Source organism: Brachionichthys hirsutus, chromosome 18 (assembly GCF_040956055.1).
Source record: "Brachionichthys hirsutus isolate HB-005 chromosome 18, CSIRO-AGI_Bhir_v1, whole genome shotgun sequence".
In the NCBI taxonomy this organism is placed as follows: Eukaryota; Metazoa; Chordata; class Actinopteri; order Lophiiformes; family Brachionichthyidae; genus Brachionichthys; species Brachionichthys hirsutus.
The window spans coordinates 6,077,484-6,104,651 of NC_090914.1; the positions used below are offsets into that span (position 1 = coordinate 6,077,484).

At 43.8% G+C, this 27,168-nt stretch overlaps 5 protein-coding genes across 5 annotated transcripts; 2 read left to right on the plus strand and 3 right to left on the minus strand.

Moving 5' to 3' along the window:
* Positions 1-29: 29 nt before the first annotated feature.
* Positions 30-5,193, minus strand: plk4 (polo-like kinase 4 (Drosophila)). The gene is made up of 15 exons (XM_068752199.1): positions 5,164-5,193; positions 4,212-4,307; positions 3,829-3,924; positions 3,588-3,702; positions 2,520-3,492; positions 2,364-2,437; positions 1,845-2,173; positions 1,657-1,761; positions 1,470-1,572; positions 1,238-1,387; positions 921-1,149; positions 746-839; positions 427-564; positions 233-339; positions 30-141 (listed from the first exon to the last, which is right to left on the minus strand). The coding sequence occupies exons 1-15, from the start codon at positions 5,191-5,193 to the stop codon at positions 30-32; spliced, it is 2,751 nt and encodes a 916-aa protein (XP_068608300.1).
* A 948-nt stretch (positions 5,194-6,141) lies between these two features.
* Positions 6,142-12,358, minus strand: hspa4l (heat shock protein 4 like). Its single transcript, XM_068751546.1, has 19 exons — positions 12,252-12,358; positions 11,430-11,487; positions 11,143-11,283; positions 10,907-11,029; positions 10,721-10,820; positions 10,438-10,571; positions 10,103-10,347; positions 9,919-9,995; positions 9,269-9,420; positions 9,068-9,174; positions 8,801-8,934; positions 8,499-8,695; positions 8,181-8,255; positions 7,667-7,807; positions 7,140-7,265; positions 6,933-7,040; positions 6,709-6,828; positions 6,414-6,575; positions 6,142-6,330 (listed from the first exon to the last, which is right to left on the minus strand). The coding sequence occupies exons 1-19, from the start codon at positions 12,356-12,358 to the stop codon at positions 6,142-6,144; spliced, it is 2,496 nt and encodes an 831-aa protein (XP_068607647.1).
* A 579-nt stretch (positions 12,359-12,937) lies between these two features.
* Positions 12,938-15,375, plus strand: chmp3 (charged multivesicular body protein 3). Its single transcript, XM_068751915.1, has 6 exons — positions 12,938-13,078; positions 13,496-13,556; positions 13,838-14,017; positions 14,128-14,249; positions 14,397-14,511; positions 14,662-15,375. Exons 1-6 carry the CDS (start codon positions 13,034-13,036, stop codon positions 14,799-14,801), a joined length of 663 nt encoding a protein of 220 aa, XP_068608016.1. The 5' UTR covers positions 12,938-13,033; the 3' UTR covers positions 14,802-15,375.
* Positions 15,376-16,311: 936 nt separating this feature from the next.
* On the plus strand, positions 16,312-20,923 carry reep1 (receptor accessory protein 1). The gene is made up of 8 exons (XM_068751608.1): positions 16,312-16,372; positions 17,631-17,703; positions 17,799-17,875; positions 18,038-18,158; positions 18,495-18,608; positions 18,724-18,883; positions 20,103-20,353; positions 20,849-20,923. Exons 1-8 carry the CDS (start codon positions 16,341-16,343, stop codon positions 20,918-20,920), a joined length of 900 nt encoding a protein of 299 aa, XP_068607709.1. The 5' UTR covers positions 16,312-16,340; the 3' UTR covers positions 20,921-20,923.
* A 111-nt stretch (positions 20,924-21,034) lies between these two features.
* On the minus strand, positions 21,035-23,591 carry mrpl35 (mitochondrial ribosomal protein L35). The gene is made up of 4 exons (XM_068751609.1): positions 23,553-23,591; positions 23,171-23,336; positions 22,771-22,915; positions 21,035-22,689 (listed from the first exon to the last, which is right to left on the minus strand). Exons 1-4 carry the CDS (start codon positions 23,581-23,583, stop codon positions 22,501-22,503), a joined length of 531 nt encoding a protein of 176 aa, XP_068607710.1. The 5' UTR covers positions 23,584-23,591; the 3' UTR covers positions 21,035-22,500.
* Between the last annotated feature and the right edge of the window lie 3,577 nt (positions 23,592-27,168).

Consider the following 27,168-nt stretch of genomic DNA (forward strand, 5'->3'; position numbering starts at 1 on the left):
GGCACCCTCTGCTGTTCTTTGAAATGCCCTCAGTGAGGCTGTCGGTGATGTGCCGTCGGGTTGGCCAACAGTCCGAGGATGGTGGACAGACAGTGCAGCTTCTCCTTGACGTGCTCTGGCAACTTCTCGTTCTCCTTGTACCTGTGAAGAAATCAGATCCCGGTGAGAACCGGTCGCGTCCGCGGCTCTGCTGCTAAACGAGCCAGAGCGTTTAGCTAACAGCGTTCCGTACCTGGTGATCCTCCCCTCTGAAGAGGTGTAGGCGATGCAGGAAACGCCTGCCTGAACCACCAGCTGAGACCCGTCGTTGAACTGCACCCACACCTCGCCGCTGGTCAGCTAGGCGTGCAAAACACAGGCTTAATGTTTTCAGCGTAAACACGATTCACGGCGCCGTTAATGGAATATTAGCTGACTTTGATTTACCTGGGATGCCCACCCAACGTTCGGCACAAATATGGACTTGACAACTTTCCCCGTGCTTTGAACTAGGTCCGGTCGCAGCGGGGAGCTTTTCTTACTCAGGCTGGCTGTGGTGAAATCAGACCCGCTGTAAGAAATCATCTGGAAATAAAGGATATATAAGCAATCAAAAGACAATTCCCCATCATAGTTCAGATTCCAAGCGGACAAAAGCAATGCACACTACATCTACATGCAAGCTGCTGAGCAAACCGCTGCTGTAAAAAACTACAAATGCTAATGCTAGCGATAAGCTCTTCACGCATCCTGGAGTGTAACTCACGGATGGAGTGATTTGCAGAGGTGAAGCTGCATCAGTGGGTGCAGGGTGGGCGGGCAGGGACGATGAGCATTGGGATTCTGGGTTCGCAGGTCTCCTGGGAGGCGTGGCAGACAAAACCATCAATGCAAGGGAAAGACAAGAATATACATATATATTTAAATGACTTTGGTCTCACCTGCCGATAGTTATGGGGAAGAAAGGGACGTTCTTGGCGCTGCGCTGCTCCTCTGCTGCGATGGCGGCCTCCAGCGACAGACACATGCTGTGGCCCTCGTCAGACAGCTCCACGTACAGCCGGCTCTCCGGGCTCAGACCGTTCAGCCCCACCTCGCCCTTCACCGTGTATGACTTCCCACTCTTCTCCACCACTCGCACCAGCTCAGACGTCTTGTGGGTCTTCGCTCCTGCGCGACGGGAAGCATTCACGAGGCATTACGTTTGAACTCTTCTTCAGAGGGGTCAGGAGTTTAACAAAAAACCTTTTGGTCTCACCGTCAAAAAAGCAAACTTCCACGTCTGCGTTGGGAGAGTTTTCCATTAGCATCGCCTTCGCGTACTTGGTGTAAAGGGTCACTTTGGGAGTCTTTGACTTCACAAGCTGCACAAACTTGGATGCATACTGGTACTTCTTCCAGTATTGTTCTGCAACAACAACAAAATTAATGCATATAAAAGTCTAATCTTACTTTGCATGGTACGGACTAGGACGCATCGATAAGAGTACCTGGAAGATCTCCGTAGCTACAAATCAGAATGTCTTCCGGAGGAGCAGGAGGACAGTCATGGATGGGAAAACCCTTCCCATCATTAGGTTGGTAAATTGTCACCTGGAAGAGATGATGAGAACATCCTGACACCTGCACGGTGTTGTAACACGACACGCACTGCGACGTGCAACACGGTGAACTCACCATTGAGCCGTCGCAGGAAATCCGCAGGACTTCTTTGACCCTCTCTTGACCACCGAGGCCTTTTAGCAACTCCATACACACTTCACCCGTGTCCAAGATGCTCACCTGTAGGAAACGCAAAACATTACACACCAACAATCGCACATTAAACAAAGTATTTCAACCGTAGAATGTAAGAGGTATCTCACAACAGCATTCTTGGTCTTCTGTCTGATGGGCTTCAGTCTGAACGTGCACAGAGGCGGGACGATGTCTCGGAGCGTCTTCCTCTCCTTGTCGAAGCTGGGATGAGCTGAAGGGACTTTTATCTCTCTGCCGTACGGAGGATGAATCTCTGCTGTGGGTACGTTCTCCCTGTGCGAGTCGGCGTGGTGGAGCACGTGGTTCTGGTTGTGGTGACGATTCGCTCCGTGGCCCGCGGGCTGGTCCGGTCGGCAGCTGTGAAAGCCTAAGGGTTCTTGGCTGCTGCTGCTGTGAGCGCTGTGAGCGCTGTGGTCGGCGGGCCTGTGTCCAGAGGCTGACGAAGAAAAGGATGTTTGTTTGTTTTTTTAATTATCATGTAAAGTAGTTTTTATTTTAATTATAGAGCGGCTTGACATCTACACAGAAATCTGTAAATAAGAAAATATTATTTCACTAAATTTTAAATCTGAATACATTTTTTTTTGCAGATTAATAAAAGGACTGAGAAAAAGTTAAAGAATTACCCTCATTATTGAGCCAGTTTGTAACTCCCTCCATGTCTTGAAACTGCAGATTCGGAGGAAACGAGTAGCCAGAACTGAAACGGGAAGTCCAATCTGTCAGTCCCAATAAATGAGCACGACAAACAGAAGCTACGTGACCAGACGCTCGTTTCTTACTGTGCCGACTGTTTGATGGGCGGAGAAGGGAGCCGCCCGTGCTCTGAATACGGCTGCGGAGTCGAGGACATGGGTAAGACCGGTCCCCCTAACCTGGTCAAGGTCTCCTCCGAGTGGCACCGCCCCAGCTCGGTGGGGCTTGAAACAGAAGTGCTGGAGCGATCCGAAGAGTGCGCCCTCCTCAGGTACCGGGAATGCGGTGGCCCACTCTCTCCAGCGGGACCCACCCGACCTCTGCCCTCCCTGTGAAATCGATCCATCGGATTCTGCTGCCATTGGTCCCTGTCCTCGTAACAGGCGCTGCTGCTGCTGGGGTGATGAGTAAAACTGTGAATAGGCGCCATGCGATTAGGAAGGGCGGAGCCAATCACGTTCCTGGTCCTCCTCTGGAGGCGGCTGCCGCTGCTGGCTGAGGTGGAGGAAGTGCAGGCTGTGGAGATGGTGGCGATGCCGCTGTCTATGGACCCTTCCTCCCCCAGCGCCAGCTCCTTGGCCCGACCCAGCAGGCTCTGGGTCATAAACGGGTGGTCCAGCACGGCAGAGAGGCTGGGCCGCTGGGCGGGGTCCCTCTGCAGCAGCTGATGGATGAGGTCCTGAGCCTCCAGAGAAACGTGGCCGGGCATCTCGTACTCCCCGAGCACCACTTTGGACAGGGTGTGCCTGACCGTGTCGGTGTCAAACGGGGGGCGCCCCATCAGGAAGGCGTAGAACATGCAGCCCAGAGACCAGACGTCCGACTCGAGGCCGTGAGCGCTGCGGGTGGCCACCTCGGGAGAGATGTAGTTGGGCGTCCCGCACATGGTGAAGTGCTTCTCATTGGGGAGCTTGAGCTGAGTGGCCAGGCCGAAGTCTGCGATCTTAATGTTCACGCTGCTGGTCAGCAGAAGGTTTGACAGGGTCAGGTCTCGATGCAAGATGCCGTGTGTGTGCAGATACAGCATCCCTTTCACTATCTGATGCATGAAGTGTCTCGCTGTGGACCCCCCCCAAAAAAAAAAAAACATTTTCAGATCGAATCCACTTAAACTTTAAATGCAACTCAGCTTTTTTTATCGTTTTTTGCCCGACCTTCATCCTCGGAGAAAGGAATCTTCCGCTCTTTAATGTACCGACTCATTTCGCCGTTGTGGCACATCTCCAACACCAAGTAGACATAGTTGCTGTCCTCAAAGTAGTTGTACAGCTGAGATTTAGACACAAGAATGTGAATGCGAAAGCAAGAGCCTGCCTGAATCTGCGTAAACTGATGCCGAAGCCTAAACTTGATCGAATGTAAACGCAGTAAAAGGTTAGTCAACCACAGTTTTACCTCGAGTATCGAAGGATGTTTCAGTCGACACTGGATCTCCACCTCGTTTGTCACGCGCTGCACCATGCCAGCCTTGTGCATCGCTTTTTTGTCAATCTTTGGATAAGAAGAACAGATAATTATACACCTACCATTTTAGAGCATCACCGACGGCGCGGCGGCGGCTGGGTCTAGCGGTTAATAGTCAATCTGTCTCTCAGGAGGACCGTTAAATATCCAGACCTCATCGGTGGACTCTCCAGGGACCGAGTGAAGCCCCCTGGGAGACGGCTAAGACCTATTATTTGAACATACTCAGCCACACTGAATACTGGTCTATATCATAGGTGAAGCATGTTATGTATAATTACCACATAAGATGAAGCAAAGTGAAAGATTCTCACCGTTTTGATGGCGACCTCGAGGCCAGTCTTCAGCGACTTTGCCCGGTAAACACATGCAAAAGATCCTTTGCCAAGGAGAGTCAGGACTTGGAAATCCTACAAAAGAAACCAAAAAAATGAAAGTGATTTCTTTGATTCTGATCCCATCTCGGATCTACGAGGGTATAATACCTCTATCCTGAGCTCCTGACAGCTAAACACGCTTTTCTCCTCATCGCTTCTGCCTCTCGCACGGGCAGAAAGGTTTTGGAAGACTCGGTTCATGCTGGATGTGGTGGAGGCGACGGAGCCGGCATCTGTCGCCTTCACCCAGGAGACATCCGTCCACAACAGACGCTAACTGCCACGCCAGCCTCAAACACCTGACGCTGTCATCTGGCCAACCGAAACCTTCAATTATCCCGGCTCGACTCCCGCTAACGAGGACCGCGAGTAGCCGCTTCCGAGCAACCCGCCGGAGACCAAACAGACGCGGAGGAGACGACAACAACAACAACAAAGCTTCGCCCTCTGGAGAGCCTCGGCGAGGCTGGGCGCCGAGCTACGGAAGCCGCGACGCCTCATCGTCAACGCCACCCTTTAAAAACTGTCAAGACTACTTCAATTACTGCTACTACTAGTAGTACTAGTACAACTAACAACATCTAACAACAATAATAAAAATAATAAATAATAATAATAGCGATGTTTTTTTAGACTGCAATACAAATGAAGCAAATTATCAGCAACACACAACACACGACACAATGCGCTAATGCTAAATGACTTGCTAATCAAAAGTCGTTCCCTGCACTATTACATTGTTATATAGTTCAGCGTTTAATGCTTTAAACACTTTGTGTTTTGGGGTCAGAGTTCGTGCGCGGCCGTCCTAAATGTGGGTAACATCAGCGAACTAAAGCGAGCTAGCTTTACGTTAGCTCGTGGGCGTTAGCATGACAAAAGGGCTCACCTCGATTCTGTCGCCGATCGAGGTGCTCATCGTGTCCGCCGGGCCTCTTCCCTCCCTCGGGTGCAGCTTCGTGGTGATCCTCCCCGCTCAGCCGTCTGCATCGATTCTCCGCATTACGGGTTTGCTCGTACAGTAAATAAACCTTCTCGCGTCGCCCTCCAAAACCTCGCCATTTCCTTCATTTTAAATTTTCCGCCCGTTACTCCGCCTGCCTACGTCATCAGGCTGCGTCACAGGAGAACTACTCCACGCCCCGTGTGCGGATCCCGCTCTGTGTGCGTGTGCGTGTGCCTTTGTGCGCGCATTTTATTTTATTTTGAAAGAGAATTAAATGCGAGAACTCATCCGTGGATGTCTCAACCTCATCCCAAAACTTAAGACAATCATCTGCTAAAAAAAAAATGTAAATCAACAATCACATGAAATGCATTTTGTCTTACGAACAAATTCATTTATTTTTGCATTATTTAAATCCAAGAAGGGAAAAATGCAAGAAAACAAAGAAAAATGTAATAGCCAACTAATCACTTAAGAGGTCTAAGTTTACTGAGCATTGCCATTGTACTAGGAATATGTTCTTTATGTAAAATTAGCTGCTTTTATTTACTAAAATAGTATTTACAATTTCTAAACACAGACTTAACTTCTCTTAAATATAAATATATATTATTGCATTCAAACTAACATTTCCACAATAGCAACAGTTTTAACAGTACTACTCATTTATTTTTAGAGTGCTTTGATTTACTTCAGACTAGACTAGCCATTTATGAGACACAAGGAATGTGTCTTTACCGTATGATATGGGGAAAGCACATTACTGTCAAACAGAATGGAAAAGGGGTTTATATGCAAAGTCCTCAAAAGGTCGGGTCCCCCTGGGGAGGGTAGGAGGGGCACAAACAAAAACAAGTCCATGAAAGAGACCGGTGAAGATGATCACTGATCATAAATGTGCTGATGACTCAGACACCGATCTCAGTCCATCTCCATTGCCTTGGTACCAGGCACTGCCTGCTGGCTTCCCTTTGTGTCTCCACTCCCTTCTGCTGCTTGTTTGGTTGTTGAGCCGTTACGAGCTCCACTGCTTGGATCAATGGCCTCGGGGGCCTCCTCCACTCTGGGCCGTGGCCTGTTGATCACTGGATTACATGCATCCTCGAATTCCTGCCGAGACAGAAGTTTAGAATGTGTTGGCAAACAACATTTAGCAGATCTCTCCCTCTGATGATGATGATCAAATCTCATACCTGTATTTTTGCAATGACGTCTGCTACTTTAATGACGGGGTCCTGAGTCATGCCGAGTTTGCTCTGTGCATTCATCGTGCTGTGGAGCCAGCCCATGCTTTCACGCACACATCGCTCCACAGTACTCATTTCCTCTATGCTCAAATGCAGGAATCGCTCATCCTGGAAAATACATTGTTGGAAGAAAATTACCAAAAGCATGTCAAATCCAAAGGAAAGCAAATCCTACAAATATTAACACTATAAAGAAGTATTTTCTTTTTTTTTTAATGAAAGGAGGTCAAGAAGGATGTACCTTCTTTTTATAAGAATCCAAAACGTTCAAGTAAAGTTGGAGTTTCTTTCCAAACTCTTCAAATGCCCTCGGCCTGTCCTCGTGCTCTCTGTGCCGATCCTGAATGGGTTGACCCAAGCTCTGGAATATTTCATTTATTTAAGTTCATGTTGACAATTCTTACATCGAAACCCTTTATAAAGCCTCAGTATGTTGACAGAGCTTTTTGGGGAAACTGAACAAACCTTGAGTGCATCAAGCTTCTCCTCATAAACTTGTTTGGGCTGATCCTCTCCTTCCTCATAGAGCCAGTTCTCCGTTTCCTCCAGCATCATTGTCAGCTGATTATTGTCCTGATTTGAATGGACGCACAGCAGAAGTGGTAAATCATTTGCCATGTCTTCTCAACCAAATGCTCCCCCCTCAATAGCGATGAAGAAAGCAGTACTCACCTCTTCTGTGATGTACCTTTCGTACAAGCCACAGAGTTTGTCCCGCAGATCGTATACGTATTCTTCAACAGCATTTTTGGCATCATTCCGCTCTTTCACCAGCTTATCCTGGACAATCATTTGATGCTGCAAGACAAGAAAAATCTGTAAAATATGTCACCTGTAAGCTAATAATAACACCAATACCTAATATTATAATGTGATCCAATTGAAAAGGTAAAGCATCAGTTCTTGGTTTGACTAACTGATTGACTGTGGCAAAGCTTTTGTTGAGTTTATATCAGGAAATTATTTGAATAATATTTAGCCAATATGCAATACTTAAAAAAGATTTTTTGTTAATAAATATTTTGAAACTCTTGAAGGAGCTCATATTATTGTTCATGTCAACACTGTGACAGCCACACCAAGTCCATGACATATCAAGCACACACACTCCACACACACACACACACTTGTGCTCAGGCAATCAGCACATCCATCAAGCCATGGCTCACCTCCCACAAAGACGAGCAGAGAGCACTCACCTCATACGCCACAAAGTCGCTAAGGATATCGCCGTCAAGCTGTCGAACGTTTGCAATGATGGGCAGATCAATACTTTTCATCTTGGCTTTGACCTTGCTCCCACCTGCCGCTTGGTCCTGCCTTTCCACAACCATCCCCTCCTGGATGTGTAAAGCGGAAAAGCACAATTCAGAAGCCATTTACAAGGCAACGGTTTTCCTGCATTTGCATAAAAACACTTTATTTTACAACAAAGTGAGTAAAACCGCTTGAAGAACAAATCGTTTTTGTCTGGACAGATGATGAGGAACTCTGCATCTCACCGTCACATCAATACAGTGTGGAGGGACAAACATTTGTACTCAGTGTCAATGTTAAGGATTTGTTCACATTTATTCAGCTTGTTTAATTTCCTCTCCTTTTATAGAGTTCACCTTTTGGGTGTCCAGAGAGAGTGGGACACGTGTGCCTTCATGTTTGAGTATGAACTTCCTCATCAACATCACAAATACATGACGCCAACGCCCAACTGACCTTACTACTAGAACTGCTGTCCTCATTCTGATGGTCTCCTTGGATTTGACCTTCTTGGTCCACCTGCATTTTGGTCTGAGACACAAAAAGCTATGAAAAAGTATTTCCAACAAAGATATTTAGATATGTTTTATCATATCTGATTCATAACTACAAAAGAAATAGAAGTTAACTTGCATTCGGTAGAATAGGACCTAATAATAAACAGGATAATTGTTCTAAACCTGATTACAACAATGAAAATTTTTAGGTAGCTTCCATCACAAGCAATACCTTTTCAGATTCCATCCAATAACGGCTGAGGGCAAATCATCTCACCTGATCGTCTGCCTTGTCTTCATTCTGCACCGCTGGCTCTAAGACTATTTGCATTTCGTCTCCCTCTCCTTTCTGCTTCTCGACCAGAGAGGCGCTGGACACACTGAAGATGCCGTGGACGTTGACGCGCACTTTAACCTTCACTTTGGAGCCGTCTCCATCTGGCTGGGGAAGCACATTCTGGACAGAAAAGCATCCTGGTGTGGCAGATGAAAACAAAATGACTGATCTGTTCCAAGGGTTGCATTCTCTTTACAGTTAAGAGGCACATTACGCAAGGTTGATAGGACAAGAGCCGCTACCTATCCTGTGGTCTGGATAGGGGAGCTCTTGAGGGTTACTGTAGAATGCTTCAAGGTCAAAGGGTTCCTTCTTATGAAAGGTGATCACTTTGGAATACGGAGCAGCGTGATTCTTGCTGAACACCTGACACTCTCTGTGACCAAAAAAAAAAGCAACATGAGAAAACCGCTGAAGCAGTCGAGTCCGTTTGATTCACCGTGCGGTGAAAAGACTTCAGGGGAGGGGTGCGGCGTCTTGATTTACGGCCTTATTTTTGAGACCCTCACCCCAGCCCATCCTCCGTCGGTGATTTCCAGCGAAGAGTTATGGGAAAGGGAACCACATCGGTGATGGAGAATTCACGCACTTTAAATGCTGGGGACAAGATTGCACACTACACCCAGAAAGTGAACACGCACACACACACACAGCATTATATTTGACACACTGAAGAATGTTTAATCGAGCAAGCCAAATCTGATCAACACCTGAAGTGCACAGCCTCTGGCAACGGCCTCGTCTGCGTTGAGCGTGGTGCTAACGTCTTTGCAGAAAAACTTGCTGATCTTCTCTTTGACAGCTGGGATCCTCGTGGCTCCCCCGACGACCTCCACCGCGTAGATGTCATCCCGGCTCAGCTCTGCAACAAAAAATACAAATGAGACCGGACTTCTTCTTTCTTGGACCGCATCCCTTATTCAGAGTGAGAGGCAAAATATCTTGCAACATGGTCCATCTTTAGACTGGGAAACCAGTAAAGGAAGAACAAATTATGAAAGAACCAGTGGTGAACATGCATTTTTTTTTTTTAAAGGCTTCAAGGTAGGAATTGTTGGTAAAAATTCAAGTGATGAGGCCACCAATCAAATGATGTTTGGCTTGACCTCCAATGAGCTTCTCTGAGCTTCTCACAGATCCATGTTTCAGAGCCTGGTCTCGATGGATTGCAGTGACCAATTTGCTTCACCTTTCTTTAAAAGATAGGTAAAACATGATAGCTCAGATTCCTTGGGTCTATTTGTGGAGTCAATCAGGCCACAGCTCATTCCCGTTTTAGGTGTTCAAGCCAGTGACTTCCACCTCCTCTGACGTCCCAAGCATAACCTTTAAAACAGGACACCAAATCTGAGGGACATACTTGTTTGTTCAAGGACTGCTTTAAGCGGCATCTCTATTCTCATTAGATATTGAGAACACATGTCTTCAAAGTAGCCCCTGTGGATTAAACCAATTAAAGAGAGAACGTTAAGTCATATCTTACATTTATAATTTCAAAGATTTACACTTCAGCGATGTATGATCAGCGAGTAAAATCGGTATACCTGTTCATTTTGCTGGAAACGTCGATGTCGTTCATGAAGCACTCGATGTTCAGTGGGAGGTCAGAGGAGTTGGCGCTCATCAGCTTCTTCAGCTTCTCACACTCCTGATGCAACCTCAGCACAGCCCTTGGGTTGTCCTTCACATTCAGCTTGTACTTGCCTTTAAACTCCTCGCAGAAATAATCCACCAGCACCTGGTCAAAATTGCGGCCACCGAGGTGCGGGTCAAAGGCAGCGGCGAGGACCTGGCCGATCAGAATCAACATCGAGCTTGAGTTTTTTTAAGAGTTTTAGGTAGAGATCAAGATGGGGGGGGGGGGAATGAAAATGCCAACCTTGAGTTTGCCTTTATTGAAGGCAGCGATGGAGACCTGGAATGATGAATGTCCCAAATCCACAAAGACCACATTTCTTGGTCTCTCTTCTGGAGTAGGAAGGTCCTGTTTGTAGATCCCATAGGCTAAAGCCACTGTTCAAGGAAAAAGACATTCAGTGATGCGATTGGTTTGTTACAACACATATTACGTGCATTATTGTCATGTATTATTTTTAGATAGAAATATATTATAGAAACTATATGCAAACTGTATTTCCTCTAAGAGGTACGCAAACACATACCTGCAGTAGTATCATTAATGAGGCGTAAACAGTTCAGGCCGGCAATCTGAGTCGCGTCAAACACTGATCGTCTTTCTGCGTCGGTAAAAAAACTTGGGACCTGAAAACAAAAGCTCAAGTCAATCCATTTTACTGAAATAACTCGTGGTCATGCCCCCCCCCCCCCGGAATGTTCTCATTACTGACAGAGACGACACAGTCCACCACCGGCTTCTTCAGAGCGTTCTCCGAGGTCTCCTTCAGCTTGTTGAGCAGCATCCCTGTGATCTGCTCAACTGTAAAGACTTTGTCCTCATCCAAATAGCGCACCTGCAAAGGTGACGCAGCCGCAAAGTTGTCGGGGGGGGGGGGGTCACAGTGGACACACATGGAAAGTCAAAGCAGTGAAGAAGAGCATGCGTGAAGCATGGACAGAGTTTCACCTTAATACCAGTGTTCCCATCAGACAGTTTATACAAGCTGTAAGGCAGCCTGGGTTTTTCCACTTGGACAACAGGGTCATCAAAAGCTCTGCCGTGGAGCTTTTTGAAGCCGTGGACTGTGTTTTTGAAGTTTGATATCATCTGAAATAAGAAAATAATGAGCGCATTTTGTTAAGTTGTATTTTTTTAGAATGTAAATATTAACATTATAGTCAAAGAAACATGTAATATCATCATTAAAATGTTTCATGTTGGTTTTGGTAAAGAAAAGACTGCCGTGATCTTACTTGGCTTTTGGCTGCATTTCCAATCGTGCGGTTGTTGGAAGCCAAAGATACACAAGCCCTTGATGGAAGACAAACACACCAGCCCCATTAGGGAGGCTATGCAGTATAGAAACGTTGCTGTTATAAAGCTGTGGCAGAATTGCATATGGCTGCCTACATTAGACAGATTTACATGTTGAGCAGAGAGAGGAAGATATAAATGAAAGAAATGTCACAAGGGAGTCTGAGGAGGAGCCACAAACAGAACACTTCACCTTTCCTATAGTACCGTCATGATGACCAACCCTTAAAGCTACCCTTAGGCGACTGGCACAGACAACAGTTGTGTTTTAAGGTTAAGGGATGCATGTCATACTGGCAGGTATTAACGACACTCCCTGCTTTTCCCATTCATTCCAAGGTGCCAGCGCTGTTTCCTGTTTCCAGCTCCATCCCTGTTTGTCGGATGCTGCAGCAGACGTACTCCAGAAGGAAGAACCCAGATATGAAGATATCTGGCAGCTTTACAGCAAACAAATCAATTTCATTTTGATATTTCAATCTCGGATAGTCTTTGGGTCATAATAGACGCACCAGGGAAATGTCACGTGATATAACCCATTTATTATCTTTTGGATTGGCTCATGCCAGCATATAAACATGCTTTTTAGGGTGACATCCTCTCTCCTTCAAGTTGCTCAACAAGAGCGTAATACTGTGGCGATTATCTGCTGCAAGATCATCCGGAACGTCAACCTGCGGTGACACTGAATAAACCAAGTTAAAGGCCGCGACACCGCGAAACCCCATTCAGACATCTTTCCCGTCGGTATTTATACTTACGGCGTGCATCTGTCACTGTATTCATTGGTAATGGTTTCAATGCCGCCGCTCCTCGCCACGGCGATGTAACAGTTTTGGAAACCCACGTCAATGCCGACCACTGACATGACTGCACGAGAATTAACCTCTTCAGGTTCCCCGCCTGCACTCAACACCTATGACACACACACACACAAAAAAGAAAGAAAAACAGTTATATATATTTGCACAAAATAAAATGTGTTTGTTTGTTCACTCCTTGCGGGTGCGCGAGCGGAATTACTTGCTGTTATGTAAATCAAACTGTCCGCAGCAATCTCATTCAGAGTAATCCCGCAGCAATGGTGTCCAGAGCGGATTCTCCCACTCCAAGGCGACCCGAGCATCACCAGCGGCTCTTACAGGGTGATGCTCCCAAAACCCGCCCCCTGACGTTCCCGATTGGCCACGGGAAGCCGTTCCCTTTATGTGATTGGTTGCTGTGAGATGTCATCATGCATGTACGTCATCTGTCGCTCACCCTGTCAATGTTTTGCTACATTGTTACATTTTTGACCCACATTCCGCTCAGCCTGTCAATGTTTTATATATTATCAATATATAAAACGTATATATATCTCAATATTATATATATATACACTATTTGTTCAGATGTATACATCGCCGGGAGATTTCACGCGTGTCCCCCCCTCCTCGGTGAGAACCAGATGGACTGAACGAGAACAGGAAGTGTTCCCTGAAGTCGAGCTAGCTAGCTAGTTGTAGTCCGGTACGTTAGCTGCTAATTTATCGATTAAGTCACAATGGGGTTGTTCGGTAGATCACAAGATAAACCACCGAACGAACTGGTGAGTTCTGACCCGCCGATGACCCGCAGCTGTCTTTTCTGCTGCGTGAAACACATTCTGGTGCTTTTTGCTAATCTTGCTAGCGTTAGCTGTTTTGTAGTCAGCCTAGTCTGTCGAATCTGATGCTAATTCGTGCTAACTGTAACGCAGACGTTGTTTGTTTTGTTTTTTAATGAGTCCTTTATTTACCATTTAAGTGACCAGTAAAGCCAGTCCGACTTGTTCAATCAGCAGGTTGTTAGCTAACGAGCTAACGCAAGAGCGCTCCGAGTTGCTTCAACGTAAACAAACCTTTATTGTTTTGCTGGAGCTGTCACTGTGATCTTTAAGTTTAGCAGTTAAAAACATTTGTTTTATTCTCGTTGACAGACGCATTGTATTTGGTGACTGTCGTGTTATGACATCGTATCTTTTCAGATTAGTGAGTGGTCTAAAAAAATCAAGAAGGAAAGCAGAGTGATTGACAGACAAATTCGAGGTAAGTCACTGATGTCTGTATAAGTTAGCAACCCAAATGTAGTTTCATCATTAGTCCAACTTCTCATATGTTCTAATCCGATAAAGGATGCAGTCTCAAATAGTTTTAATTGAAATATCCTAAAGGCAAAAACCAAATATGTGCACTTTGTTTTTAAAAATTCTTGAGGCGTGCTGATTTGAACAGACAACTGCATAATTAGCTCATATACTTTACAAATCAGACACATTTTAAATCAAGTTTATAAAGTTTACAAAGTTTACAAAACGCCTTTGTTTCAGATATTCAAAGGGAGCAAGAAAAAGTTAAGCGATCCATCAAAGATGCTGCCAAAAAGGGCCAGAGGGACGTGTGTGTGATTCTCGCAAAGGAAATGATTCAGTCAAAACGAGCCATCACAAAACTTCATTCATCCAAAGCCCAGATGAACTCTGTTTTACTCAGCATGAAGAATCAGCTTGGTGAGTTTGAGAGTAATACAAAGGCGTGACTGTTTCATAAATCCCTTATTATCTTTGACCTTAATTATCTCGCCATCAATAATTACCGGTAATGCATTTCCATTTTGTAGCTCTGTCACGTCTAGCTGGTTCCTTGGAGAAAAGCACAGAGGTGATGAAAGCCATGCAGAATCTGGTCAAAATCCCCGAGATCCAGGCCAGCATGAGGGAGCTGTCAAAGGAGATGATGAAGGTCCGTGTGGCAATGTCCGATATAAATAGGCACAATTTCTTTACAGTTTAGTTAGCAAAAGCACTTCAAACTCCATCAATCATTTTATTTGGTTTAAGGAAACGGTACTAAACCATGGAATCGTGTGCGCACATTAATTTTTTTCAGGCTGGCATCATTGAAGAAATGATGGAAGACACCTTTGAAAGCATGGAAGATGAAGATGAGATGGAAGAAGCAGCAGAGGAGGAGGTCGACAAAATCCTCTTTGAGATCACTGCAGGTGAAGATATTTGTTCAGTTAAAGTTTTAATAAGGTTTCTGGTTTATAGACCTTTTTGAATAATTTAAATCTAAACACAGCCCAGATTGAATTATGCCACAAATGAGCAATACCTGAACCTCTGCTTCACGATTCTGCTTTCTTCATTAGGTGCCCTTGGTAAAGCGCCAAGCAAAGTCACCGATGCCCTGCCTGAAATGGAGACTGGTGGAGCCACGGCGGCTTCGGACGAAGAGTCAGAGGAAGACATTGAGGCAATGCAGTCACGTTTGGCAGCTCTGAGGAGCTAAATTGATCTGCTTGCTATTCCAGCAAAGTCATTTTGGGGTTAACATTTTGTGCTATGGCGGTTGTGTCTTTATAGTAAATTTTATAGAATGTTTGATTTTCTCAACCAAAAGAAAATAAGATTTTGCTTTGCTTGTTTGTTTTTTTTTGGTTGGTTTAACCCAAGAAAGGTCATGATATCCAAAGTGAAACAGAAGGTGTATATAATGTATGTATGGAGAACCTGCTGTGCCTACGGTGCTTTGTCCTGTTTGTGTTTCGTAATGGATGGATGTATCCGGCCCACATTATCTGAAACACTAGAGGTGATGGATAGTTTTCGCTTTTGTTTGTTTACTTTTCTGTGTAGTCAACATGTACCTATTCTATATGTGGCATACATGTAAAGTACGCTAATAAAAAAAAGTGTGCACACACTACCGTAACCTGCTTTAACATTAACATTCAGCTTGTTAAATGTTTGACTTAATATCATGATATTAAGTACATGATTGTGTATTTCCACTTGTGTATCGTGGAAATAGTGTGTTTAATTTTTCTGTCCGAATGGGGGAAATCAGTCAATAAAATTTTAAGAACAAAGGTTGACAATGAGGATATATTTCAGAATATTATAGCTGTTCCCAGTATTGATCAAGTGAACTTACTGTATTATGCTATTTTAAACATTTTCTCTCATCAATAAGCTTTTGGAAAATCAAACCTGGACATAGAGGATCTAGTTTTGGTGACACAAAAGTGCCGTTGCTTCTGAACTTTTTTTTATCCAGGGGCAGCATCCTTCGTCATCCACATGGGCCAAACTGCAGAAACTCTTGAATTAGACAGTCTGGTCGATGAAGAAGAGGTCTTCCTATTTTGTCCCTTGATTCATGAAGGTACCATTCCTGTTGCCTGGTAACGTGGACAGCTGAAGTTGAAGATAGCAGTTGAAACGCTTGAAATTACATATTTTAATTTTAGCAATTGCAATTCAAAATGGATTTGTAATTTCCAAATTGGGAAAAAGTAAGGGGTTAAATCTTCACATTGGTCGTTGACGGTAGCTCTCTATATGAGACATATGTGGTGACGTGCAATTTAGTGCAACAGTATAGAGACTTTCCTCTCCATCACTGGACCACTGTGGACATCAAAGTGTTGCTGAAGTTATTTAGTTGTTTTTTTTCCCACTGTTTTCCTACCTTCCAAGTGCAAAAACAATTTATTAATTTAACAATGCCTCCATTCAACAAGGGTATACTATATGTGTATATAAAGTGTGTTAAATACACATTATTACAAAGTGACGGGGCTCCTGGTTTGGAGGGAACGTGTCAGCAGGTCCTCCTGGTTCATTCTAACCCACTGGATCTGTTGCGCGTCAGAGACGCCTGAGCTGTCCAACACCGCCATCTATGGTGAAGAGCTGTCGTCCTCCCCACTGTTTGCTCTGCATCGCGTTTTGCTGCCTGTTTTTTTTTGCGTCCAGACGCGCCTGTCATCTGGAGGAAACTCCTCCCAGCAGACGGCGGCGCGTCCTGTCGCCCTTTTCCAGCGCAATGGTCTCCTGGATTATCTCTAGACTTGTGGTGTAAGTCGTGCTTTGCTATTTTATTGTGATTTCTCCTCTCACGGGGGTAGGATAAATAACAAGCGTTGTTTCTGGCGTTTGTTATTATTTTTTTAGCGCATTTGCGCTGACTGATGGTGCATGAGCGGCGCGCTTCAGAAGCCCCCGCAATGTCTCTCGTTTTTAATGAGACGCAGACGTCAGTGTGAAAAGACACATCATGTATTCGTATTTTTGTCTGTTTTATAGTTCGAAATTCTCCGGATTACACATTGGAGTGTGATTGTTGCGCGATCGGGCTCAGAGATTCTTGTCTGTAACCAAAAAAAACACAGACACACAAAGAGGTGTCTGAATAATCTATCACGACGCATGGAAACGATAACCAGAAATCAGAAGCGTCTTTTACTGGCGCAAACCTAAATGTCAGCGAGCAGCGGAATGACTCAACAACAGGAGTGGTCCTTGAGTGGAGCTATATTCCCTGTTGATGTTCCATATTGGGGAAAAAAAACAAAACAAAAAGGGATGGGTCAGCCTTCTCAGGTTTCAATACAAGAGTTATTCGTGCGAAATATCCCAGTATTTCCCCCCCAGGCCCAAAAAGCAGGATAATAGATTATACCCACTAATAGGGAGGTATTTATTTCTGAAAGGTTCTGGCTATATTTACCTGCACAAAGTATCAGCGCCATTGCAGATTGTGTGAAGTATACCAACAACAGGCCCCAACCTCAAAATAGTGAGGCAATTAAATTTAGATTACAAGATCTTGGTGCTTAGATTGGGAGTTTTTTTCCAGCCTTGGTTGGTCACAAGCTGCTTTATATATGTGAGTCATTATTGGGGTCAGATCTCCAAAAGGAAAAGGTTCAGTGGTAAAGATGAGACATTTTATTTTTTACTGTCCTTGTGTTTCCACGCTGCAAAAAAGCACACAGTGAACAAGTCAGGGCTGAGAGGTGCAACGTGATGTGGGGCAGTAATCTGATCGGGTCAGCGCTCACAGCTGTTGCCTGGCTGTAACATTTGAACAGGACTCTATCAGGACTCCCAGCAGCACAGGTGTCTGCAGACTGGCAGAAATATTATTAATAGTAATTAAATATAAGGAAAAGCGGCAAAATAAAAAAAACACATGCAACCTCATTTTAGCTCATGTAAACTCAACAGAGCAAATCCTCTCACCTCACAGTTTAGCTATAATATATATAACTATATTGTGTTAGACTGCAGAATTGAATGTCACATTCCCCCCCCCCCCCCCCCTGTCTTTAAGACTCGTGTTCGGCACGCTATATCCTGCGTACTCGTCTTACAAGGCTGTGAAGTCAAAAGATGTGAAAGAATATGTGAGTATATTTGTGAATTAAAGCTGTGAAATGATCCTCATGAATACAGTCGTGCAGCGACTTGAACAATATTTTTATTGTTGCTTTACCTGCAGGTGAAATGGATGATGTACTGGATAATCTTTGCCCTCTTTACAACCGTGGAAGTATTTACAGATATGTTTCTTTGTTGGTAAGCGACCTTTGTTAAGACGCAGCTGCTCGACACACAGCAGTTAAAGCGCTTGTCTGTTCTCAGAGCATAAAACGCACCACTGACTTGTAAATCGTGACTTTCACGACGCTTTTGTTGCGTCGATGGCTCCGTGATTTATTTCCCCCCCCTCATTTGCAGGCTTCCTTTCTACTATGAACTAAAGATAGCCTTCGTGGTGTGGCTGCTGTCGCCGTACACCAGAGGCTCCAGCGTGCTCTACAGGAAGTTTGTTCATCCGACACTTTCCTCAAAAGAAAAGGTGAAAATCTTTTCTTCAGATTTTCCCCTTTTTTTCTCTCTCTCCCTGCTGGTGCAGTTCAAGGAAAGGCTTGAGGTGTAAGGCGAGGAGCATGTTGTTGAGACCAATGCAGCTTTTCCAGACAGCAAAAATTGTTGTTAGCGCTTATTTACTTTCCCAATTTACCCGTTAAAGATGTGTTTTGCGGGGACAGCAGACAAGAATTTCATTGTGTTCATAAATGTCCCCCTTTCCCTTCTTCTTCATGTCAGAGATTGAGTTGTTATCTGGGAACATGAAACAAGTTTGACAATGCAGGAAAACTGTGTGTTTGCGTTTCTCTGCGCTTTGCTTTAGGACATCGACGAGTATATCGGACAAGCGAAGGACAAAAGCTATGACACACTGGTGCATTTTGGGAGAAAGGGGCTGAACGTTGCAGCCACCGCTGCAGTCATGGCTGCAACAAAGGTAATGCAAGCTCTGGGCATTTGTTTTTGGATGGACGGGGGGGGGGGGGGGGGGGGGGGGGTCATTGTGGATAATGAAATGACCAACACTGATAATGAAACCGTGTCTGCTCTAGAGCCAGGGGGTTCTGTCAGACAGGCTGAGGAGTTTCAGCATGCAGGACCTGTCTGCCTACCAGTCTGACCCCGTTAACAGCGGCGCCGGGACGACGCAGCCGGCGGCGTCACCGCATCGGACCAGAACCGTAACGCGCAGCAAATCGGAGAGCAACAAGGGTGAGTCCATGTTACTCTGGCTAGTTTAGAATAGTAAGAGCTGCTATATTGTGTGTATACACAGTATACTGGCCTAATACAGCAAGGCCGGAGTGATGTACAAGCATTTGAAGACTATTTTGTGAAATTTAGAGTATATCAGCTTTGTATTTCACAAGTTCTCGGGGTAGTACATTGCCTGATTGATCCGGGCAGGTGAGATAATCCTTGATTTCTGTCTTCCTGTTCGTCTAAGGCTGACAGATATTTTTTGAACCTCTGCTTTCCTGAGCGGCCCCTTAAACTCTGTCCTGCCTTCCTGTTTGGAAGAGCTGAGGTCTCACAGAGCTTCCAGTCCCCATCATCCTGTGATAAAGCTCACATTTAGCTGCAGGGCTTTTCTCCTAGTTTAACATCATGTGGGAATAGTTGCTTGTTATAATGTGATCAGGTGTTGTTGTTGTTTTTATCTCACATGATAATTCTTCCTTTCTGATAAATATAGACTTAACTATTTACACTGGAATGAAATATCTGTAGCTGAATGTTAAACTAACGCTTATATCAAACAATACTCCTGTCAGTGTCTGAGCATATTCTTACCATAGCCTCTGTCATCTTGAATATCGGTCAGGCTCAGTCTGGAATGATGGACTAAATAATACCCATAACAGCGTTCGTTTTCCCTCCGACAAAGCCAAGTCATTTCCTGAGTCGGCTGGTCGCTGTAGATTATAGATTGGTAAAACTGGGATAAGCAGGGCGTTGGGTTTGGATTGATGATTTCCTTTGGCGCTATAGTGTGTATATGTAACATGCCAGTGGGTTTGGATTGAACTTTTTTTTGGACAATCATGGAAATCTATCACAGAAGAATAAGCTACTAGGATTGGTTTGGTCTTTTCAAGGGATTTGCTGACAATAAGAAAACATTTCGATCACCAAATTATGCAGCATTAGATTAAAATTAGCCTGAGTGGGGAAGTTATGCAAATATTGAGGCGAACAGAGGATAATGCATACGAGCAGGCGTGTTATGCTTGTTTGTGCTGCAACAAATGGATTCCCACCTATCTGGCCTCCACTCTGACTGAATGCACATGATAGCACATTATTTTAGGAACTTTTGTAATCCCCACTGGTTCAAATCGGATGCTGCCTTGCAGCAGTTACTTAAAGAGGCCGGCGACGGGCTTTACATGTTGCTCATTCCACCCCCTGACCGTCTCCCACCGTACAGGACAGGATCTTGACATGACTGAGTATGAGGTGTTGGGCTCGGACCAATGGGATTCAAAGGAGTTGTTCTCCCAATCTGTTTCACCTTCTGAGTCTGGGTCCAATTCCGTTACGGCCTCCCTGACATCCCAGTCCTCCCCACCCTCGCCGCCTCCTGCTCCTTCAGCTCCAGAGCCTGAAGAGGTGGAGAAAGAGGAGCAGGCGACACGAAGCTCCCCGCAGCTCAGGCTGGTAAAGAGAAGGGCTCCTGAGGTATACTTGCCTCATTATTGTGGCTGCTCGGCTGCTGCCTGATTCTAACTGCCCCACTAATTCCTGCTGCTGTGTAGCTAAATGCACCAACATGGACTGTGGAGAGTCTTTCTGCAAAGAAGATCTCAGCAGTGAAGCTATGGATCCTGTCTTCATTTGTTTTTGGAAATGTTTAGCTGAAATCAGTGTGCCATCTTTCTCACATCCGTCCCGTGACGACTGAGCATCTAATGTCAGTGTCTTTGGCATGGCAATATTAAAACGGAACAACATTCTGTGCTTTTCTCATTACCAACAAATCCCATGAAAAAAAAAATACTTGTTCCTCTGAACAAGTCTGTGTAGCCGTGTTCTTGTGACATAGATGTATGATGTTGTCCAAAAACTACTCAGTAAAGCTTCCTGTTGTTATAAAATGTTTATTGATCGGCAGCTGCTCATGTCAATACTGAGGAACACTCTTTTTTTTACCCTCATCCCTCTCTTTCCCTCTAGCCTCCTCTTAGAGTCTTAAGGCCTCTCACACGATCCAGGACTGCTCTTTCTTCGAACAAAGAAGCCATGTGAAACTAGTCCGAAAGACTGCTCTAGCCGCTTTTGCTGCAGGATGTGAAAATACTCAATGCCCCCACCGACTCTACATTACTGAAGCAGCCTGCTTTGGAATAAGGTATTACCAAAGTGACCTACGATGACCCCTCTAGATCAGTTATAGCTTGTGGTTGGGGATTAAAAAAGAAGAGGTTTGTGACATCAAGAACATTGAATATGTATTAATGTACAGTATGTGTGAACTACAGCTTCCTAATGCTTTTTGTTTTACACATCAAGTTCAGGTGAGCATCTGCATGTGTCATTAGACTGCTGTTGGTGAAATAGAATGTACCGTCACAAAAGCTGTTGTGGAGAAACATCTTTGAATCTTCTGCACTGATTAACATATACAGGTATGAGATTACCCCAAAAAACCTATTCTGGAGTTAATACAGCCTGATTATGAAGTAATGAAAGGTCAGACAGCAGTGGCAGTCAATATTATATAGTTTACCTCTATTATTAAAGCCTTAAGAAAGACAGCAGAGACATAAAATGTCTTCACACGTGATTTAAATATTTATAAGACAACTACTGTATGTCCTTCACTAATCATTTTTCATTATGTTTAGAATATAAAATCACTGCTACCAAGTCTTTGAACTGGTCAAAGATTATCGTGACAAATCAGTGCTGAATATTATCACCAATAAATTCCACACTGTTTATTTAACTGAGCCCAAATCAAAGTAATGTTTTACGAACACTAGCACTGTGTTGGTTGTTGATGACAGACTTGTGCAGCAGATTTGTCATCACTGTTTGTCATTCATGGCCATTTGGAAGTTTGAAACAGAAGCTTCTCAGGTACGACTGTTCTGTTTACACGTTTTTCACTCTGATGTTGTAGATATCCTTATTACGCACATGAAATGTCCTTGAAATGGATAAATGGTGAAAAGAAAAATCAGATCGTCTTTCAGCTTTAAGTATCTGTGTTAGTGTTGGAGGTGATTTCCTTTAAAATTCATACAAAGTAAAAGGGAGAGGGAAAATATGTTGCCAAGTTTTAAATGTACTTCATCATAGCCTGCATGTTTGATTTATATGAAAACTGGATTTCAACTTTGTGTGAAGCCGTTTGCTTCGTCAAATGCTTTGATGGTAAACAATTATTTGTGTCCTTGTTATTTGCATTCTGTTATGAATAGACCATGTTTCAACTATATATATATATATATATAGGTCGGCTCTCTGCATATATGTATACCATGTCTTACTTACTGATCAGTAATCCACTCTGATTTAACTATTAGGAATATATTTTCTGGCAGGCCAGAATGTCAAAATAAACCAACGTCATCCTGATTATTATGAATTATAAAGCAGAGAGCAGTCACGTGATCACACAGTGGTTTATTGCTATCAATTTATCAGCCATTAAATACAAAGTACAACAACTGGTCAGTGCTTATTATAAGACATGTGAAAGAAAATGATCATTTAGGTTTTGAACGTTGCAAGGGCGACCGGCAGCAAGTAGACTTGAACTTGACCTTATATAATATCATTATACTATATTGAAACACAATGCCACTGCATGATTAAGCAAATTACTGCTTGAGGTTGACCCGATCGTGGTACTTCAGGTATGGGTCGTTCACATACCAGTTCCTCCTTTTCCAAAAGGAGGTGGTCATTTTATCCAAAAGGTTACACTGGGTTTTGTTACAGAATACCTGCTCTCGCAAGCGTTTTCGCCTGGCAGGTTTCTTCTTCCACAGTTTCTTCTTGTATCCTGCCTGTTCACACCCAAACACAAAATGTCAGAGACTCTGTGCATTTACTGTGTAAAGATAGCAAAACGAGCAGAGGGCTTGTACCTGCCGTCTGATCCAAAGGCCACAATGCAGCCTCATAAACCTTTTTGTCACAGATTTTACAGTCTTCCTCTTCCCCTTCTTCAGACTGTAGTATGTCAGACTTCGGCTTTGTTGATGAGTCAGGCTGGGAATAAGCGCCGAGACCCTGCAACAATAAGAGAGAAGAGAAGTAGGTTCAGGGGGAAAAGGAGTTAAATCACTCAAGTTCCAAAAAATAAACATGCAGTGCATTTTGATCGTACCATAATAACATTAGTGGTATAGATGGGACATTTGGGCAGATTTTAAATTATCCGTCAGATTTCTCACTCCAAACAAAATCATATAGTGATTTACATACATTTAGGAGGGTGTATATACATACATATATATAGTCATTAAGAGAGATTCACCACTATACCGGTGCAGGATGTTATAACGGGGTGCCTGATGCACCGTAGCCTGCAGAGGAGCGCGGACAACGGCTGCTACCGCGCTGTACAGCGGCGGATGCTGGACGAGGCTGGAGAAGCTGCAGAACTGCCGAGCGTTGCCGCACAGGGAGACGGACAGTGGCCTCAGCAGCCCTGTCAAGCACACATACAGGATGAACACACAGCAGTAAACTAGCTAGCACTGTAGCTAGCTAGCGAATGTGCGACTCCGCGCTATCTTCTATGCAAACAAACTACATGTAACTGTAATTAGTCTAACGTTAGCTCAGTACGAGAGAAACAGCAAACATTCACAGGCTGAAAAGTGTGAAAGGAAACAGCTTGCAATGTCAACTCGGACATACACACCAGTCACCCTTCTTGCAATGAGAGCAGCCATTTTTCTTCTTGTATTGTTTACGTCATGACGGAAGCCCGTTAGGACAAATTGAACTCCCTCGCATTTCACGTCTCCACAGCTCATTACCGCCATCTAGTTAACAAGATATTTAACTCATCTCATTTTCAAAAACTATATGAACACTTGAATGGAGGATTTGCAAATTATTCTTTCGTATATGATTCCTGTTTGATGTTTACATAACGTGGAAAGAATTGCTCAGTGTGGAAACACAACTCAGTCTTGCCTTGACTTCTCTCTTTTCATTTGAGCTTTAATTAAACCTTTGGTGACATCTCATTATGTCTCTCATGCTACCAAAGCTCTAATAAAGGCCGGTGGTGTGCAGTAAACATTGTTACTGATTTGAAAATCATATGATCTGATAAGGAAAGAAATCAAACGTATCACAAGGGAGCACCTGCATGTTGTTTATTCAATAAAGTTGGGAAAAAATGAACATAAATAGTCATGAGATTCAGATTAATCTAAAACTATTAAAAATGGCATTACTGCATGTTTCATATGCAAATTTTTAGTGCCACAATGTTGAGACAGACGTACAAATAAACTCACAACAACACTGCGATGTCATTTTCTACACACAATGATATTACTCCACTTTTAAATTATATAGCAAATAGTTTTTTGCTGCTGTATTCATGTTAAGAATTACATTTCAAATAAAAACACATGGAATCGGATGAAAATCATTGAGGAAATACATATACGAAATTACAGACATGATATACTGCAATGCTACGCATTAAAGCACAGAGTGTCTCTGTAACTGCATATAAAAGTGAAGTAAGAGTTAATAGTGGCACACGCAGCCCTACCAAAGCACAAGTGCAAATAAATCAGTTACCGCTGTAAAACAAATTCTGAAGAGGGAGGTTTCCATCCAGTCTAGACATGCATCTTTTTTACAGCATAACTTTCAAACTCCAACAATCTAGTTTAAATTATTAACAGTAAACAGTGTCACGCTACTAGACAGAAACATAGTTACAGCTTGTACCACATTAGCTGCTGAATCTCTAAAGTACCAGTCCAAGTGTTTCACGTCAGTCTGTCGTCAGTTGAGAAGCATACGAGACAGTTTTGTCCTGCCAGGCACTTAGGAAAGATAAGCTGCGGTCCTTAGCTTCACCAGCCAGCATAAACGGGCTCTGCATCACAGGGAAGCCCATAATGTCGACCTTGAGGCCGCTCTTTGCCTAATAACGGTGCTCGGCCGACAGTCAGCTCTCCATCAGAGTCTCTCCGTCGACGCAGTATTATTAAAATAATGAGGAGTAGGGCCACTAAAAGGGGAGAGGGAAAATAATAAAAACATTAAAGGACACGGCCATCTGCAATCTGGCTTTGTACAAATACACAAGGATTGTATTGATATTTGCAAATCATTTTAGTTTTGATGATGCCCTGTTTTTGCATGGTGGTCACAGTGTAAGAGTGAAAAATAATCTACCTCCAGTGTGAGAAATAAATAAATCTTCATGATTTTATGAGGCCAAATAAAGAAAATAGCAGTGAATATTGGTGAAAAAAAAGCTTTCAACAGACCGAGTGAAACAGGTTTGCTGTTGGATTTGTATATATTCACATTAAAAACATAGAGAAATGTGTTATTTCTTCAAGCATCATTACTTACCCCCACCTCCAATAACTAAAAGAGCAAGAGTGATGGGAGCTAATTCACAAGTGTCCCCTGCTTTCTGGAAGAAAGTCTCCATGCAGTAGCTCGGAGCCAAGCTGCCCTCTGGACAAAATGCATCGCTGGGACACCGAATGGGATTCACGTCTGGACTCTGGGAGAACAGCACGCTTTACAACCAGACCTTAATCTAGTTTTGTTAAATAGAATGTGAAAGGCACACTACTTACAGGGCAGTAGTGACTTTCTGGACACACGTCACAGTTTTCTTGGCCCCAGCGGAACTGGAAGAATCCACTGGTGCAGATTTGACACATATTCTGATGGGGGGTCTTGTGCATACCTGTTCCGAGCCAAATATCACCTGGTCCATATTCACGCTTTTCTCTTTTATAGCAATGAGCTTCAGCCCTCCCAAACATGACAGCTTAGAGAGTTTGCGTGTTTTGAATTACCTGGGCGACACGGTGCGCATTCTTTAGCAGCAGCATGTAGCGCTTCTGTTCCTCCAGGACACATCTGGCACTGGAGACAACCAGAGGAGCTGGAGGAGAGAAATAACAGCAGTTTTTGTTTGCAAATGGAGAACAAGTATCATATCAATGGCGGTCAAAAGCAGTTTAAAGTTGAACTAGGAGTGCATGGCAGTCATGCAATTTTTGCAGACCGATGTGCAGTGAAGTATTTGAAGAAATTAGAAGTCAACATGACTACACGATTACCTACCACTGCTAAAATGCGAGAACTGATTTTGTTCTGTAGATGTTATAGCTTGCTTTCAAATTGCTGACAGCTATTTGAGCGATAGTTTGGTGTAATTTCTCAAACAAAGTTTAAATAAGAGTTTGAATAATCAGTGAAATTTAGATATTTCACTGTCAAATGAGGATAAGACTAACGCCTGTGATGTCAGATCTGGTTGTTAGAGGGCAAGAGAAGGAACAGAAATAGAAACCATTCAAGGCAACTCACTTGCAGAACCTTCCCAGTGCACAGGGTGTGCACGAGGTGGAGCTCTGCTGGGATGAGAAGAAGCCTGCAAGCAGTAAAAAGGAAAGAACTCTACATGTGAGATTTGTGTTTTCTCGCAAGTTTTAGATTGGATGAAACCCCGTTGACATCAGTGCATGTAAATTAGTCATCATTATCCATTCATTTAAGCAAGGTGTTCCTTCATTATTTGATACAGACATTTTCAATATATTTGTTGACCACTTGCACAATATTAATTAGCACAGCACTAGTTTCTATGATTCATAACAGCAAGAGTACAGCAAAATAGACAGACCTGGTGAACAACTCGTGCAACTGTCCCCACCAGTGTTATTGTTGATGGAACCAGGAGGGCAGGGGAGACATACTGGACTTCCTGTCAAACTAAACAAGAACATGGACAGGGATGCAGAAGGCACAGCATTCCACAGCATATGATTAGAAGTACATTTTGATGGCACATTTTTTCTGTCTTTACTTTGTGTAGAAGCCGCGGCTGCAGGGCAAACATTGCTGCTGTCCGGGTAGTGGCTGATAAAATCCTCTCGTGCATGCGAGGCATGCTTCAGGAAATACACACAGCCCGGGTTTAGCGCAGCACGAACACAGCAGGGTGCCTGCAGAGGGATCGCAAAGCATATCATTACTTAATCTGTTTTAATCACTGCAGATGAGTGCTGCAGACAGGGATGAATTAAGATCCGAAAACAAAAGTGAGCCACCATCAAAATACAAAATACAAAAATCATAGAGAAAGCATTTATAACTAGCGGGTGCCCCTACAATAGGTCACACTACAATTTGAAAGAGTGTCAATTTAAGGTAAAAAAAAAAACCCAAACACACTAAAATTTAATTAACTTACGAGAAATAAATCAGATATCAAAAAAGGAACATGCAGGATTTTTTGACACCCATCAAAAAGAGAATTA

Coding starts and splice junctions, on each gene's coding strand:
- mrpl35 (XM_068751609.1), bottom strand. CDS start 23,583: ATGGCTGCTCTCATTGCAAGAAGGGTGACTG. Junction 23,337..23,552: donor CATTGCAAGAAGGGTGACTG/GTGTGTATGTCC, acceptor TGTGCTTGACAG/GGCTGCTGAGGCCACTGTCC. Junction 22,690..22,770: donor GCCTTTGGATCAGACGGCAG/GTACAAGCCCTC, acceptor GGGTGTGAACAG/GCAGGATACAAGAAGAAACT.
- plk4 (XM_068752199.1), bottom strand. CDS start 5,193: ATGAGCACCTCGATCGGCGACAGAATCGAG. Junction 3,703..3,828: donor AACATCCTTCGATACTCGAG/GTAAAACTGTGG, acceptor TCTAAATCTCAG/CTGTACAACTACTTTGAGGA. Junction 1,762..1,844: donor AGAAGACCAAGAATGCTGTT/GTGAGATACCTC, acceptor CGTTTCCTACAG/GTGAGCATCTTGGACACGGG.
- chmp3 (XM_068751915.1), top strand. CDS start 13,034: ATGGGGTTGTTCGGTAGATCACAAGATAAACCACCGAACGAACTG. Junction 14,250..14,396: donor TGTCAAAGGAGATGATGAAG/GTCCGTGTGGCA, acceptor AATTTTTTTCAG/GCTGGCATCATTGAAGAAAT. Junction 14,512..14,661: donor CCTCTTTGAGATCACTGCAG/GTGAAGATATTT, acceptor TTTCTTCATTAG/GTGCCCTTGGTAAAGCGCCA.
- reep1 (XM_068751608.1), top strand. CDS start 16,341: ATGGTCTCCTGGATTATCTCTAGACTTGTGGT. Junction 18,609..18,723: donor CAGTCATGGCTGCAACAAAG/GTAATGCAAGCT, acceptor TGTCTGCTCTAG/AGCCAGGGGGTTCTGTCAGA. Junction 18,884..20,102: donor CAAATCGGAGAGCAACAAGG/GTGAGTCCATGT, acceptor CCCACCGTACAG/GACAGGATCTTGACATGACT.
- hspa4l (XM_068751546.1), bottom strand. CDS start 12,358: ATGTCAGTGGTCGGCATTGACGTGGGTTTCCAAAACTGTTACATCGCC. Junction 11,488..12,251: donor TACAGTGACAGATGCACGCC/GTAAGTATAAAT, acceptor TCTTCCATCAAG/GGCTTGTGTATCTTTGGCTT. Junction 7,041..7,139: donor AAAGGTACATCACAGAAGAG/GTGAGTACTGCT, acceptor CATTCAAATCAG/GACAATAATCAGCTGACAAT.